Below are 17049 nucleotides of genomic sequence, written 5' to 3'. Positions count from 1 at the left end.
AAAAAAAACACGAATTACCACCTTGTGGTTTTATGCCTCCGTGACTCAGACGTGTTGTGGATTAAATCCCTGTTTATCCAGAGTCATAAAATAACAACCATTTGTGTGAAATTTTGTCATAATTGCTGTGTGAAGTCTTGAGGAATGGCTTAAAAGTGCTTTGTGAGGTCACCTTAACCTTAGACATTTGACCACCAAAACCTCATCAGTTAATCCTTGCATCCAAGTGAGCGTTGGTGCCAAATTTGAAGTAGTTCCATTAAGGTGTTAGTGAGATATTGTGTCCACGACAATGGGATCGATGGATGGTAGGACAGACGGACAACCGGAAAACAATACACCGCTGGCCCTGGCTGTCAGCGCGGAGGCATAAAAAGTGGTGATGCTTATATGAACATGATTAGTGTGGTATCACAGGTCATCATCACACTATGTAGAATACTGGAGGTGACAGAGTACTATGGGTGGATAAAGGGGTTAAACACAATTACTTTGGATGGAACATTAAAAAATGTCAGTCAATTGTATCATTATACTATCAGATTTAATCTGAGAGTATTCATTCATTTATTCATTAAATCAGTGATCAGTATATGATAATTTTCTTCAGGGTTAACTAAAATGCAAAAAATCCAGAAAGAGGGCATGAAAATAAAATACTGGTGTCTGATTGGGTTTTGGGTGTCAGACATTTCCATTAAAAAAAAAAAACCCAAAGAAACTAATAACTAAAAATGACTGTAACAAAGGCAGCAGTGTTGCATAAAAAGGCAGGAAATATGGCACATTTAGCAACAGATAAGCAGCCAGTCAGCAATAAATCTCAAAGAGCAGCCAACATTTTCTTGCCAACTGCAAACTGTAAACCATATAGACTAACTCGTCTTTGTTTCTCACTTAGAGAAAATTAACACTTTTAAGTTGTTTCATTTAATGTCTTTGTATCCTGTAACATCTGGCATCCAACCCCTGCCCCTCCCCTTTTTCTCCCACTGTGTCCTAGCAGTCCTGTGGCTGTGAAGGTCAGCCTGTCTCCTCTTATATTATGACCCTGACTGATTGCACTGGCTTTGGGGCAAGAACCCAACAGAAGTGCATGTTTTTGTGTGTTTGTCTTAGTGTGTGTGTGTGTGTGTGTGTGTGTGTGTGCTCTAATATTGAACACTTACCTGCATGTACTGTACATGTGAGTGCTGATGCGTAAGTGTGATATATATCTTGTATACAAGTATTGATTGAATGAAGGGGCTAAATGCAAAAATTCATTTTTAATATAACCATTTTTGGGGGGAATTGTGTACAAGAAGCATACTGACTGGAGCCTTGTATTGCCAGTGCTCTCCGATGGACAAACTATTTAGAGGAGAGACTTAAAATTAACGCAAACATATCTTTGGCCTTTCTGTACTGGAATTTCTTGTTTTCTAATGCATCACATAAAGTATATGCTGATATCAACTGATCTGTGATAAGCTATCATCACTCAGCCAAATACTGGATCAGACTCTGATAACATCCATGAAAATTCACACCAGGGACAAGTGATACCACTGGTGTTCTTTTTAACCTGATGCCAAATCATACCAGAGACTCTATGCATACTAATATTGTAAGAAATGTTCCATAAAAGGAAATGTTCCTCAAAGTTATTGGAAATTGGTAAATGCATAACTTTGAAATTATTCAAGTTTTCAAGTTTTTCCATTCTTTTATAAAATGCCTATGATTAGACCTCACTCTTTATTTTTCAGTTTTTTATTACGCCTACCAACAATTACCAAACAGACTATTATGACCACAAATGTTGAACAAATACTTTATGCTTGAGGTATCGCAGGAAAAGGGATTTGGCTTTTTGGTAAGTCCCTGTGTAAAGTACACTGTGGCATTCAGAGATGGTATAAACAGTCTAGTGAGTATCAGCCAGAAGCTTCAGTCTCTTTAGAGGAAATTGTTGTCCTTGTGCAGTAGGTGGAGAACTGCCACAAGAGAATGAATGGCGTCTTAAATTAAATTAGCCCGGGAGAGAATAGCACATTTGGTTACCATGCTGCTCTGGTCCCAGGAGACCTAAAGCCCAGCAAAACAAATACTTCAGTGATATTAAGTAAAGAGACAAACAGCGCCACCAGCAGTCTGCAGGGACAGTATGAGTACAGGAAAAGGACCACCAGCCTCATCGACATTCATAGAGGCTGCACATACAGTAGTCCCTGTGTCAAACCAACACGGACAGCTCTATGTTAAATGACAATTCATTTAATCTGTAGGTACGTTTCCATAAAGGAGAAATGACAAAAACGTGTTTGCAAGCATTTGGATTAGTTCTTGGGAACATTACTTAACAAAACTATACAAATACAGCACAGATATAATACCAGCTACCTGAGCAGGCAGGCTCTGTAAGCACAGACCTGAGCGATCCTTCCCATTAAAATTGCATGACACTGCTGGACCATGACTGACACACAGCCTTCAGTGACTCTCCTTCCACATCACCGCAGTCACATTTATGGAAAGAAACAAAAATATCAAACAGGTGCAGGAGAGGAGAAAAAAACTCTTGGCCCACAGAGCTCCTGGTGTTAATAAATTCATACACCTTCTTAGCAGCTTTGAGGGTGATGAATGTATTTTGACTGAAAAATGCATTCCATACAGACAAATAAAACACCCTCCAGATACAAGACTTTGGTTTTTCATATTTCCTGTAGCAAAAATTTACAATATGCCATCAAAAAATATGTAGTAAAAATTCGACTACTATATTGAGGTTAAAAAAATAAAAAAAAAGCTGATCAGTCTTGCAGACTGTGTGGACATAAGGGGACAACTAGCAGGGAAAGACAGCTTTCCATTTTGTTTTGACACCTGATCTTTCCAGATCCCATATGTGAAGACCTCAACTGGCTGATGTGAAGGACTTACACAGAAGTGATTATGCTTCTCTAATCTTCCACAGCGTTGTGACCGGTTATCAGGACTATGCTTTCATCTATATGTCTGGTGTTGTACAACAAAGGTTCTCAAGAGGGAAAGCTTCCCTACATTTTAGAGATCTCATAGTGCTTATTATCACTTATTTCCATTTGTGTGTACCTCAAAAATGTGTCACGATATTAAATACTTTTTAAAGGAGCTATTTGTAAGTTTTGTTATTGCTAAATTGCCAACATTAGCAGTAACAGCTGTTTATTTACCAGCCGTGCCGTGCCGAGCCGTTTACAATTCAACAGGTTACAATGTGCCCTCTAAGCAGCCCTACCTTTTTAGGGCAGACTGTACACTACAGTGACTTTGTATCAGAAAGTGATGAGCATGCTAACTTCAGTAGAAGAAAAGAAGTGATAGAAATATAAGTAAAACAAAAGGGCTGCTTTCCACCGCTGCAGACAGCTCTTGGTGAGCAAAGGAATGAATGTTGAACTTGCTACGTTGCTTCTAGACAAGTAAACAGCTGTTCATGTTAATGGGAACTATGTAGCAATAGTGAAACTTACCAAAAGCTCTTTTAAGGAAGATGCCAGAGGAAGGCCATGTTGTCAAGAAAATAAAATTGGTTTATCCTCACTATGTTGTTAGACATCTCGGGCACATCTTATCAGACTTCTTTTAACTTCTATCTGTTGAAGCCGCACTTTGTGAAATGTGCTAACATTTATTATGTTTACATGGTAACATTAGCATGTCAACGTTAATCTCGGAGTGCAGCTGAGGCCAAGAAGAATTTGGTTCTTAGTTTTCGAGTGACATCCTGTGTCAGACAAGTGGACAAGTTACAAGTCAGAGGATCACCAGAGTCACAAGGAATTATGCGGGCACCATGAGCTTCTGTACAAAATTTGGTCCAACCATTGTCAAAATAATTCACGACCTTAGTGTGAGAAGAACAGACCAACAGGCTGGCTGGGACTGTCATCCCTAGAGCCCCACCATTAGCGTTGCTAAAAATGGAGCTTCCTGTATCTAATTAAACATATAGAATCACCACTGTGGCCTAATCTTCACCAAAGGGAAACTCCTAATCCCTGTTAATATCTGCTCCCTGAGTACCAATATGATTTTGTAGAGTCTGAACTTAACGTAACTACAAAACTGCTTCCCTCAGGTTTGATTTGACAGTCCATCTTTCAGAATCTGTTTGTAGAGACCTAGTAAATTCTCTGGAGAGTATTTGTTGATCACTGGCACCATTCTGTCATTCAGCGATATCAAAGATTTACCTGAAGACAAAGACTTGAAACAATACAGCCAATGGCCATCAATCTTTCCTTCTGTCACTCTTGTTTTTTCAAAGACTTGTACCTAATGGCACCACTTACAATATTACAAACAGATATACAAAAAATAAATCCCAAAATGAATAGGGTTCATGGAAGCAACTATTTAAAACGCTTTAAATAGAGTAGAGGTTTATTTAAAAAAGTTAAAGAGTATTGTATGTCTAGAAACACCTTCAGTCAGGGAAACTGAATAAATCATCTCACAGTAAAAACAAAACTGCTTATAAACTGCTTATATTTTTAAGTGTGTTACAACTGGAAAAACTCAATTAATGGCGAGTCTATCTCCAATACCATTGCTAATTGCAACTAAAAAATATATGGTGCATTCGGCAACTGGACCAGTGACATTAACAGCTTTTCAGCTGTTCAACTTTTCACTGCTTTAAATGACTCAAACCTTTTTGCAGAAAGGCAGAGTAGTAGTTTTTCTGAACTTTTCTGAACAGGTGGATGGAAAACTGCTTACATTCTATTGATTTCTTTTTTATTTCCCTTACTCATTCTGCAGACTCTTCACCTTTTTCTGCCCATCTGTATGTCCTGCATTTCTCACCAGTAGATAACACTTATCTGCGCAATTATTTGTACCGAAGTGATGATCAATACAGCTAATATAAAATGGTTATAGAGCAAGCAGCTTTACACCTAAAATCATTAGCATAAGTGGATTTGAGTGCAGATGCCACCAGGATGACTATTAAATGAGATGAGAGGGTGAGAGACATGGAAATGTGGTGGCTGGTGGCATTAACACCTCCACCACCACCTGTCAACTCACAGCGTACATGCACACACACTTAACATAAACACAATCACATGACACAGAGAGAGAATGTCGTGTCACAGGAAATGCACACAGATACACACACCAGTCAAACCCTACCGGCTCACTACCGTTTACTTTACACTCTGAGCCACCAATGTGTGTCCGGCCCATCTGCTGAGAGAGGACAGCATAACGAGTCCATGCAAAAAGGGAGGAGAGGAGAGGAGAGGAGGATAAATGAGATGAAGAATAAGCAGTTATGTATTATGCTGGTAACTGTCACTGTAGAAAGAGCATAAAACATTTTGATTGAATAGCATCAGAAAACTGACAAACGTGCAGAGGAACATAAGAATAAACACCCTTTTGCATTTATATCTCACAGGTATGTTTCTACTCTGACATAATGGCAGCACAAAACCATGCGTATGAAATATACACTCACCGGCCACTTTATTAGTTACACCTGTCCAACTGCTCATAAAGGGAAATATCTCATCAGCCAATCACATGGTAGCAACTCAATGCATTTAGGTATGTAGACATGGTCAAGACGACCTACTGACCTCCAAACCGAGCATTAGAAAGGGGATGAAAGGTGATTTAAGTGACTTTGAACATGGTCTGGTCTGAGTATTTCAGAGACTGCTGATCTACTGGGATTTTTCTGCACAATCATCTCTAGGGTTTATAGAGAAGGGTCCAAAAAAGAGAAAGTATCCAATGAGCAGCAGTTCTCTGGGCAATTATGCCCTGTTGATGCCAGAGGTCAGAGGAGAATGGCCAGACTGCTGCGAGCTGATAGGAAGGCAACAGTAACTCAAATAACCACTCGTTACAACCAAGGTATGCAGAAGAGCATTTCTGAATACATATCAAACTTTGAAGCAGACGGGCTACAGCAGCAGAGGACCACACTGGGGGCCACTCCTAACCCTAACCCTAAGAACAGGAAACCAAGGCTAAAGTTCGCACAGGCTTACCAAAATTTGACAATAGAGGACTGGAAAAACGTTGCCTGGTCTGATGAGTCTCGATTTCTGCTGCGACGTTCGGATGGCAGGGTCAGAATTTGGCATCAACAACATGAAAGCACGGATCCATCCAGCCTTGTATCAATGGTTCAGGCTGCTGGTGTAATGGTGTGGGGGATATCTTCTTGGCACACTTTGGGCCCCTTAGTACCCACTGAGCATCGTTTAAATGCCACAGCCTACCTGAGTATTGTTGCTGACCATGTCCATCCCTTTATGACCCGGTGTACTCATCTTCTTATGGCTGCTTCCAGCAGAATAATGCACCACGTCACAAAGCTCAAATCATCTTAAAATTGGTTTCTTGAACATGACAATTATTTCACTGTACTCAAATGGCCTCCACGGTCACCAGATAGCGGGACAACGGTAATGGGAGATTTGCATCATGGATGTGCAGCTGACAAATCTGCAGCAACTGCATGATACTATCATGTCAATATGGACCAAAATCTCTCAAGAATGTTTCCAGCACCTTGTTGAATCTATGCAACAAAGAATTAAGACAGTTCAGAAGGCAAAAGTGGATCCAACCCGGTACTAGCAAGAAACTTCACTTTCATAGACAAAATTATCAATCTATTACTCAAAATAAATAATTGATGGATTAATTCATAATGGATGACAAGACTTGTTTCTTATTTTAATCCAAAAAATACCAAGAAAAATGCGAGATTTCACCAGTGCTAAGGGAGCGCTTCCTAGAAAACTAAATCATGAGGGTATGATGGACTGGGGAAGAATGGGCATTTTGCTTTCCAGTGTTTGAGCTTGTTTTCACTTTGTAGCATGTGTAGTCCCTCAAAAAAGTGTCAAAATGGAGCACCAGCTAGATGGGAAATGTTTGTACTCAGAGTGTGAAAGGGAGTGAGGGTGTGCTGAGAGGATGATATGGGGGGGGGGGGGGGGGGGGGGGGGGGGGGGGGGGGGTGAAGAGACAGAAATAGAGTTGTTTGTGAGTGTATTTTGAGCCCCATTACCCCTATTACAGATGAGTATCTGCTCTCCACCCTCTTCTAAATGCTGAGGATGCAGGTGGCCCACTGAGGAAAGCACCTATCAATCTCTCCCTGGCTATCTACCTATCTGTCTGCCCATTTATTCATCAGCTCATCTGATGACAATCCACCCAGTCCATTTCACTATTCTTCTTCCTCTCCTCCATCTTTCAGATAATCAGTCCATCAACACATCCATCTGTGCATCCATCCAGCAATTCATCTACCTATCCATTTATCTCTCCATCATTCATCCATTTGTCTATCATGTATCCATCCATCCATCCTCACACACCCGCTTGCTTCCATCAGTTTCCAGCGGCTCCATCAAGACTGCACCTCAGTTGTTTAAAAGTGCCTCACATGAATACAACAGGCTGAGTGTTAGACTTCAAAACAGACAAACGGAAAACAGAGGAGCTTTTCAATCAATAGATGGGGCACGCTATAATCACTCTATGTGACTCAACAGTTCTGGGAAAATGCAGTGTACAGCAACAAGGGTAAACAATTAAAAACACTGATAGAAAACAATGTACAGACGCTGTTCGAAGGATTGGGTGATAGCATTGACTACCAAGAGAGTCTCTAGACACTATAATCAATTACAAGCTCACAGATATATCCTGTAATTGAAATGGATTAGTGTTCAAGGATTATTCTCCCTAGCCATGTACAGTAAGCCAGTGATTGTGTAAAACTGCCTAGATGTAGAATCTTTGCAGATTAAAAGAAGGGCTTGACATCTGGGGAAAAATGCTTATTTTCTTTCATACTCATAGTTAGATAAGAGGATTGCTACGACTGCCATGTCTGCACAATACTGAAGTTGCAGCGCGCAGTTCGTTAGTTTAGCTTAGCACAAAGACTGGAAACAAGGGGAAACAGCTAGCTTGGCTCTGTCAAATGGTAATAAAATCTGCCTACCACCAAATCTAAAGCTTAATAATCAATATGCTCTCTCTTTTGTAATCTGTATTAAGAAAAATATATGCACAGAAAATAATTTGCCGCTTCACAGGGGGTTTATGTGCCATTAGGACTGTTTCTTAGCTATATAATCACCATATTCATCAACATAAAGTGAGGGTTTATATGTGTATATAACTATATAACTACAAAAAAAGCTGCTGTAAAGTTTATCCTTAAACTATGACCATAAAAAACACAGGCTGAAAAAAAAAAGATATATATATATATATATATAAATGCAGCCCATAATCTAAGGGTGAGCATTAATTCAATAATATCATTAACCACATTACAATGGAATATCACGAGTGTATGATCATATTTCATCTCTGTTTTCCAAAGTCTGTGTTTAAATGAATAATGTCTTGAAGAAATGAAACTAAAAACTTCAGTTTGTAATGTAGATAAAACTCTGTCATGCACAACAGTCGAACAGCATTCAACACATTTAATATCATTTAATATTGCTATATAATGCTATTCACTTATCAATATCAGATTAAAAAAACAATTATTAACATTGTGATATTGATTACATAATCTCATTCTGATTTTAGAGTGTAAAACAACTGCCTCTCACTTTGAGATCATTTGTTTGATTTTTCTTTTATAATTAAGGCGTTGTGCATACAGGCCACCACATAGCATGTGATTGACACTGTTTTTTTAAATGTAGCCTGCGGTATGCTTAATTTGACACCAGATTGGCTGAATGCCAATTACTAGCATTAGCATTCGTCAGCTAAAAACAAGAGTTCTGGCAGCACTTTGATATATAAGTAACAGGAGACTGGTACATTCTGCACGTGGATTGATACTAAATAAATATTAAATAAATATAATTTCATATATTAACAGGAACTGTCCTAAAAAATGACAAAATATGCCACGCAAATACTTTATAAACTACACTGACAAAAGACACAGGAAGGCACAAACAGGAAGAAAGAAACAGATTTTACTTGACTACACTTTACAAAACACAGATTATAGGTTGACAAAGTGCTTAATGGAGAGTTGATGTTTACAGCTTTATAGCAGTTCTTGGCGATTAAGTTAGTTAAAAGATGATATGCGCAGTGGATTGTGGAGAACAAGTATGGCCAACTTTTTCCTCAATACACTGACAGGAAATGCAATCTTCACACACATAGCTTGCTATATAGATCAGAAAATGACTGAAATTACGGCAAGTCTTGATTCACATGTGCACTGTTTTAATGAATTAACTTCAATTGTCATCTGAGGTGACATGCAGCGTTGTCATTTGTGTGCGTCTACCATCCTGCCAGCCGCTGTTCAGATCAACTGGATCATAGTACGTGGCCTGGTTCTTTTTAATGTACACTGTTTTTTGTCATTTTAATGGTGTATTACATTATGAAGTAGATTTTGCTGTCATAAGGTAATTCAGCTTCAGAATGACCTTCAGATTATCCCCATTTTTCTTTTCACAAAAATAAACAGCTTTGGTCGAAATGAAAAATGTATTAAATGGGCGTTTCCAGAAAAAGAGGTCATGAGAACTGATACTGATAATACCTTGTTACTTGTTCTGTAAGTCACTGAGGTAAGCTGTGGCACTGTTTGATTTCCTCCTCAGGGGACTAAAAACAGAATATTTGTTATGTGCAAGGTTCGCTGTTTTAGACAATTAACAAATTATTGAATTCTTATTGATTTGTTCTCTACATGGAACATCAGCAATTGTCTGCAAAGGCAAACCTCACTGATGATATTAGGAAGAGGAGAAACAAATGGAGAGGGAAGAGCTTAGCTGCACATGTCATTCTCAGACACCCCTCCAGGCCAACCATTAGCAAGCAAGAGGCAATCACCATTTCATCAATGTTCACTGCATGGCCTCTCCCCCTCTCTCTTTTATTCATGTCTGCTTTCTTTTTAGTTTTGTTTTTCCTCCTCCATTTCTCATTTTGATTCTATTTTCATCACTCTTCTCCCTCTCCAAGCCCTTCTCTCCTTCACCTGGTTGGCTGTGGTGGAGGACACATCCATTCATCTGCCTCTGCATGCACTGACGAATGTTGATTTGAGTGAAGAATACGACGCCGGTGTGAAACATTTTATGCGTATGTGTAACTACCACAAGTGTGTGTGTGTGTGTGTGTGTGTGTGTGTGTGTGTGTGTGTGTGTGTGTTGATGTTTGTGTGCATTTATGTTGAGCCACCTCAGGGCGACCCCTCTGCACCCTGATGGCAGCGGAGGTGAGCGTGGCATCCAGCAGTGCTGCTGTTATGGGATAATGGAGGATGTATCACTCATTTCTCTCGTTATAGCTGTCTTTCTCTCTCACATAAACACACACCTCTTACCAGGCTCTTTCCTCTCATGCAAACACACTGCACAAGCGCACATGTGCACATACACCTGTATCCTTTCCCTTCCCTTTCTCTCTGAGAGGCTTCACTCACCACCTTATCGGCTTAAACCAGCTCTGACAGTGCTGGCCCTGCTCACATACACCTTGTCTCGGGGGCACACCACATTATGAAACAATTACTCCCTTAATTGACAGTTAATTAATCTAAAGTCAATTTGACCTTGCCAGCCCAACCTTGAGATTGAGAGCCGTGGTAGTCGTGACACTGAGACGAGGAACTGGACTGATGGTGGGATGGAGGGAAGTGATAGACTTATGTCGGCTTATCTCTACACCAGCAGAGAAATCACTTGCAGTATCTTGTCAGCGTAAAGATAGACTGCACTAGTGGGGGTTATGTTTCTGTGGGTGTGTTGTGGTCTGTTTGTGTGTGTGTGTGTGTGTGTGTGTGTGTGTGTGTGTGTGTGTGTGTATGTTCAACATTACACCTTATCAGACAATTGCCAGCTTATTCTGCTGAGTTGATCATCTACGTGTTAATTACACCTCTCATTTGAAAACTCTGAAAAGCTTGTTTGGCCACAGTCTGTGTGTGTGTGGGTATGTGTGTGTGTGTGTGTGTGTGTGTGTGTGTGTGTGTGTGTGTGTGTGTGTGTGAGTGTGTGTGTGTGTGTGTGTGTTATGGACTAAGATGTAATTACCAGAAAACTTTTTTTCCTCCTTTATCCTCTCTGATGGTTTTAGGTTAACAAGTTCTGTGTTCTGCAATAAAGCCTACCTACAATGAACACCTATTGTAGGCAGGTTAAGATCAATTAGGAATGTTCCCAATAGAGTAAGAAGATGGTGTGAGATATTCAGACCCTTATTTCAGTAATCTGTAGAAGCCTCTTTGGCAACAACTACAGCTTCAAATCTTTCTGGGGAAAGTCAAGTTTTGTACAATTGGATTTGGACTGTTTATCCCATTCTTCCAGGCAGATCCTCTCGAGCTCCATCAAATTGGATTGGAGGCATCTATGAGCTGCCATCTTCATGTCTCACCAGCGTCAGGTCACATGCATTCTGGAGCAGGATCTCTCTGTGTTTGGCTACATTCATCCTTTCCCCAATTCTAACCAGTCTGCCAGTCCTTGCTACTGAGAAGCCAAGTGGCAAAGCACCATGACGTCACCCACTGGTTTGTGAACTGCCATTATGAAGCCTCAAGTTTGTAATTTGGCCATTGCCATCTTGGTTTTTTGAAACCATAGGAAACCATAATTGGACGAGAAGGTGGAGCTGTGAAGTGAGGGGTGGATCTGACCTGTACTCATATGATGGCTATGCCATAATGCATACCCTGCTTTATCAAATATAGCATTTATTTACTGACAAACAGCCAAATGTGCACATACATTGCACTACTACATTCACTGGTATGGTGCTACCTTTTAACTCTCTGCCTCAGTTGCCAGCCTCGCCATTGGCTCGCTCTTGCTCTCTCACCAACTATACACCCAACCTACGCACTGAGCTATTCCTGAAAGGAGCTGCGCTACTTGTGTAACAATATTCTGTCTCAAACTTAATGCAGATAAATCACTGTAATTTGCTTGTTTACCTGCTCCTGTTGCCTCTTAACAGAAGTAATTTTCTAATCTGCAAGTTTAGTTTCCAGACACATATGTGCATATGTATAATGTGTGCAATGCAGGACACCACTGGTTTTGATTGCTTTTGTTATTGAGAGACTCCATTATTGTGGATTAATAGTTTACATTAAAGTTTGCAAAAAGTGAAGGTTTCTAAAGCCTCTGTGCATACTGTATAGAGTTTTGTCTACTGGTAGAGATTTTGCTGAACCATTAAATACCAAAGTAACTAATTCTTTTAATATCTCTGGTTTTTTACACCAATGTGGAAAATTCAGCAAAATCAAAAGCAGGATAGCTTAATGGCAATATTGGATTTACTCAGTTTTGTAATGTGATAAAGAAGCTTGATGTGTCAAGTGTGAAATTGGCTGGATTAACATGTTGCTTCCTGTCATACCATAAAAGTACATATACTATCGGGATCACCCCACTTGGTCATTCAGCTTATGGCTGTGAATAAGGGATCAGATGCTGGACACACACCAGCTCGTGTGTGTCCTTACCAACATTTTAGCATAATACTGCACTTTATTAAAAATGCATTCAGCATATGAAGTCAAACAATTCCAAAGATCAAAATGACAAGTGCAATTGTTTATTCTGCTTCGCCCCAACTTTACATTGTCATACCTGTTAAATTTAAAGTTCAACTTCTTGCCATGCAGCCAAACAGCAGTCAACACTCATCAAAACAATATCAGCGCCAACTTCAACATGAAGACCCCCATTTACATTTAGCCCCTTTTCTTCACAAATGCCTACACATTTTCTGTATCAAAATCTATGGCTTGCTGGATAAATTTGTCTCCACTTTGTGTTGCTTTGACAAGACAGAGCTCCGGCTTCATGGCCGACTGAATTTGTGTGATTAAAGAGACGACAAGCAAAACCATCTGCTTGTCACATCCATCTGTCATAGCCCAGCATTCGCCATCAGCCGCACATCACTCAAAAACAACAGCGACTCGTGGAGAGAGAGATTGAGAAAAAGAGAGCGAGAGTGGGCCCATATGCTGTGACATCTCAGAGTGAGAGAGAGAGAGAGAGAGAGAGAGAAAGAGGGAGGAAGGTGAGGAGAGATGAGACAGAGCTGAGGAGATTGGGAGGTGCAAGAATGAGAGTTGGAGAATGTGAGTGAAAGTGAATGAGGGAAAGAAGGTGAAAAGACAGAGCGCAGGGGTGATGGAGAGAGCGGCAAACACAGCAAGAAAAAGGAAGAGATAGAGATTTTCTGCCCATTGATGTTGCACTGCCTGCTTCACATGTGCTTGGCGGCTGCATCACTGACGTCCTGCGGCTGCATGTCTGCTGCGTTGCTGTTACTGGCAGCGCTATCTTTCCACATTGAGTTTGCCTTGGATATGGCCATCAATACTCAAATGTGGATTTCTTTTCATTAAAAACCTTATTAACCTTATTTACCCTCATTCAGAGCAAACACACACACACACACACACACCGAGCGTGAGCAAGAGAGCAAGAGAGCAAGAGAGAGAGAGCATGCACCAGTAAAGTACTGCCATTCACTTTATTATTCACATAATCCACTGCTGCTAAAATGATTTCAAAACTTTTTTTTTTTTTCATGTCACGTGACAAATAGGTGAGACGCCAAATAGCCAGACAGAGGCAGTGTGTCGCTCTAACTCATTATCATGGGCGCCAAAATGAAAACCACGATGTTCCGCAGTTGCAACATGAACGCCACGCACACACCACGTAGACAGTGTGTTCCTGGCCTTATTCATTGTGGGTCTCCTTTGTGTCGTCCATTATCTCAAAAAAATACCAAAGGTAAGTACACTGCTCGTACTTCCTACAGCAACAAAAAAATTAAGACTGATCTGTTTGCAGACAATGTTTAAGGGAGGAGTCAAATCATTAAGTTCAAGACTTACCTTTACTTCTTATGGATTAAATGATCTTCTAATTATTGCTTCCATATTACATTTATTTATCAAATATTGTTATCCAAAGTAACTTACATTATTTTCCAATGCATGCCCTTAATTCTACATTTCCTTTCATTATGAATTACTTGTAAACAGAATCAAGTTTATTTGCCCATTTCACTGTAGAAATAGCCCTACTTTTTGAGTGTGTTCTTTAAGTTGGGTTATTGAGACATTTTTGAGAACCCTAAGAGGTGTAGGTTTCATGTTGTCTGCTGTTCTCAAAAAGCATATATGATATTGAAAGTTGTGTCCATGGCATTAACACTCCCACAGTGCAACATGTCGCACTTTGTAGATACATTTATAGTTGTCCGTCAGTCATCCTGAAAAACTGTAATGATTCAAAAGTGTTCAAAATCTCAATGTACAACTCTCTGTAGAGCAAACAACTCTGTCTGAAGTCTCTGTTAAAAGGGAGAAGCAAATAGGTTAATAAACTCACTGGAGTCCAGTGTAGAGCTGCAAGGATTAGTTGATTAATTCTATTAGTTGATTGAAAGACAATTAATCTGACTATTTTAAATACTAATTTATTAATCGTTTCAGTAATTTTTCAAGTAAAAATGACAAAGATTTTATTGTTTCAGCTTTTCAATGTGATGATTTATTACTTTTGTCCCATAAGATAGTAAATACTTTGGTCTTTTGCACTGTTAGTCAAACAAAACTAGCATAATCTGCTTTTAGTTTTTTTTTTTTTAGTTTTTTTTTTACTTTTTCTTTACGATAGATGGAGAAAATAATCAGCAGATTAATTTATAATGAAAATAATCATTTGTTGTGGCCCTAATCTAGTGTGAGGTCATTTTTCTTCTGAATGGGCAAAAGAAGCAAGACTCTAGCGGTGGACAATGAGCTGCAAAATGACTGCATTCATGCCCAAGTTGAGTCAAAAATATCAAATTATCAAAAAAAAAAGTCTAACAAAATATCCAGAGGAGGTGGCTTTTTGTGCAGAAGACACCTTGTTGCTTCAGTGTAACTCTACTTGTTCTCCGTCTTTCTTTCTCAATTTCTTTTATTCTCTCCTTTCTCTCCTTTCACTTCAACAATGTCCTATCATCCCCAGATAAAAACACAGTCAGCAAAGGGGCCTTTGGGAGTTTGTGGGAAAACCAGCTCTCATCTTTCATCTTCCGATCTTGGCCCTGTTCTCCCTCTTTACCGTCTCTCTCGCCCCTCCTTCTCTTGAGTTTCTGTCTCCTTTTCTCTTCTTCCTTCTCCCTTTCTCTCTCTCTCTCCCCCAGCCACTTTCTCTCCATCTTTTTCTCCCTCCCTCCCACCAACTCTCTCCAGGATTATCGATTTAGCGTAGGCTGTGATTGAGTCTCACTGGGTGTAATGTGGGCCCTAAGGTGTCTTCTGAATGGAGAGCATCATGAGTTATGGACTAACTATAGTCACTCTTCCACAACACCTGAATCACAGGCAGACACGGCATCCACACAAATACACACAAACACACGCACAGACACACACACAGATATTGCTTTCTCCAATGCAAACCAACCCTTGTGTGCAAAAAGGAAGGACACACACATTGATCATAGTTACACTTGCTGACACACACACAGGCGATCTGATGCTGATTGCAGACAAAACTTCAACCGAGGTATAATTCAACTGTGTCCCTTTATGACCTATTGGGCTTTTGCTCGTTTGCATTCAGGGAAGATCACATCTGTTTATGACCTCTGACTTTTTTTTTTTTCATTTTCATTGCAATACAAGTAAATCACGTGCATCTTAATATTACATCCATGATTTAATAACACGAACAGCCAGAGATTGTATGGTGTACAAAATAATCTACGGAAAAACAGACACACAGCAATGTAATGGCAGGGATAAAAAAAAAAAAAAAAAAAAAAAAAGCTTTACTCACCATTAAAACAGCAGAAGATGGAAAAGTGTCCTTGCTGAACCATAATGGGATAATATCATTTCAGCACCTGGTGCACAGCTGAGGTTTGTCTCGTAGTTCAGCGGCAGTAACCTGGCCCTTCCTTTCTGAAGCACTGGCTCGTTCATGTTTAGTGAAAATGATCTTCTGTGTGAAAACACAGTGGTGGTATGTAACTTACTGCAAGTACATTTATCCAAGAACTTTGCTGGACCACAATTTACTCAGTACTTTTACTTAGAATTCTGTGCTACTTTATACTTCTACGTCAATATACTTAAGAGGGAAATATCGTACTTCTTACTCCAATACATAGCTAGTTACATATTATATTAAACGGTTCATCCAAACATTCAATGAGTTTATAAAATAACTGTCCAACATTTTAGAAAGCAGATAAAAATGCAATGACAACAATAAAATGCCGTGCACATTAATTAATCATCCTGTACCAATAATCCAGTATTATAAATTATATAACAATATACTAGTCAGAGGGGATAGATAATGAGTACTTCTCCTCTTGATACTTTTATATTTTGTAGACTGGATCAATTAATCAATTAGTTGGCTCATGGAAAATTAATTGCCAAATAGAGTATATTCATATTAGATTCATCATTGAAGCCATTTTTAAAGGAAAAATGCCTTTTTTCATCTTCTCAATTACGAATATTTGCTCTTTCTTTAGCCTTTTCTAGCCTACAATATTAAACTGAATACCTTTTCAGTTTCTGAAGATTATTATATAATTTACAGATTAATCGATAATGAAAATACTCATTTGTGGCAGCCCTAATACTTTTATGAATTTAAAGTACTGACAACTGACATTTTTATAGTTCTGTTTGTCATTTTACATAACTGAGCCATACAACCCAAGTATCCCTCCCTCTATTGGGAAAATGAGTTTCCACATGTGGTGGTGAGAACACCGAGCATGTCTGAATGTAGGGAACCCCTGGGACTCTGGTGTCCAGGCAGAACAAAGCTGTGGCAGTAAAGTGAGCTTCTGATTTGCAGGTTTAGGAACTCTGAAACTGTGTTTTAAACAGGTTTTTTTTCTGACTTTTGTGAATGATGGTCCAAGACAAGTCAAAGTATTTATTTATTTATTTATTTTTTGCTTTGTGTTTTTTAATCTATAGCCTGTTTG

At 39.4% G+C, this 17049-nt stretch overlaps 1 protein-coding gene across 13 annotated transcripts in view; it reads right to left on the bottom strand.

Moving 5' to 3' along the window:
- LOC139630940 (neurexophilin-4-like) overlaps positions 1 to 17049 on the bottom strand; it is a 115574-nt gene that overhangs the window by 97932 nt on the left and 593 nt on the right. For 11 of the 13 annotated variants that reach the window (XR_011693245.1, XR_011693249.1, XR_011693246.1 and 8 more), the window contains exon 2: positions 15876 to 16040. Coding sequence is in view for 2 of the 13 variants with exons in the window: in XM_071494799.1 (XP_071350900.1) it covers positions 15876 to 15878 (3 nt within the window). In the remaining 11 variants the exon portion in view is untranslated. Of the gene's footprint in view, positions 1 to 11220; positions 14395 to 15875; positions 16041 to 17049 lie in introns of those variants that run through there. The other 2 variants (XR_011693252.1, XM_071494800.1) reach the window with 2 other exon arrangements.

The sequence above is a fragment of the Trachinotus anak genome, unplaced genomic scaffold (genome assembly GCF_046630095.1).
Source record: "Trachinotus anak isolate AG129_WGS33_773 ecotype Australia unplaced genomic scaffold, CSIRO_AGI_Tana_v1 ptg000013l, whole genome shotgun sequence".
Classification (NCBI taxonomy): Eukaryota; Metazoa; Chordata; class Actinopteri; order Carangiformes; family Carangidae; genus Trachinotus; species Trachinotus anak.
This window is presented reverse-complemented; position numbering and strand designations above follow the sequence as displayed.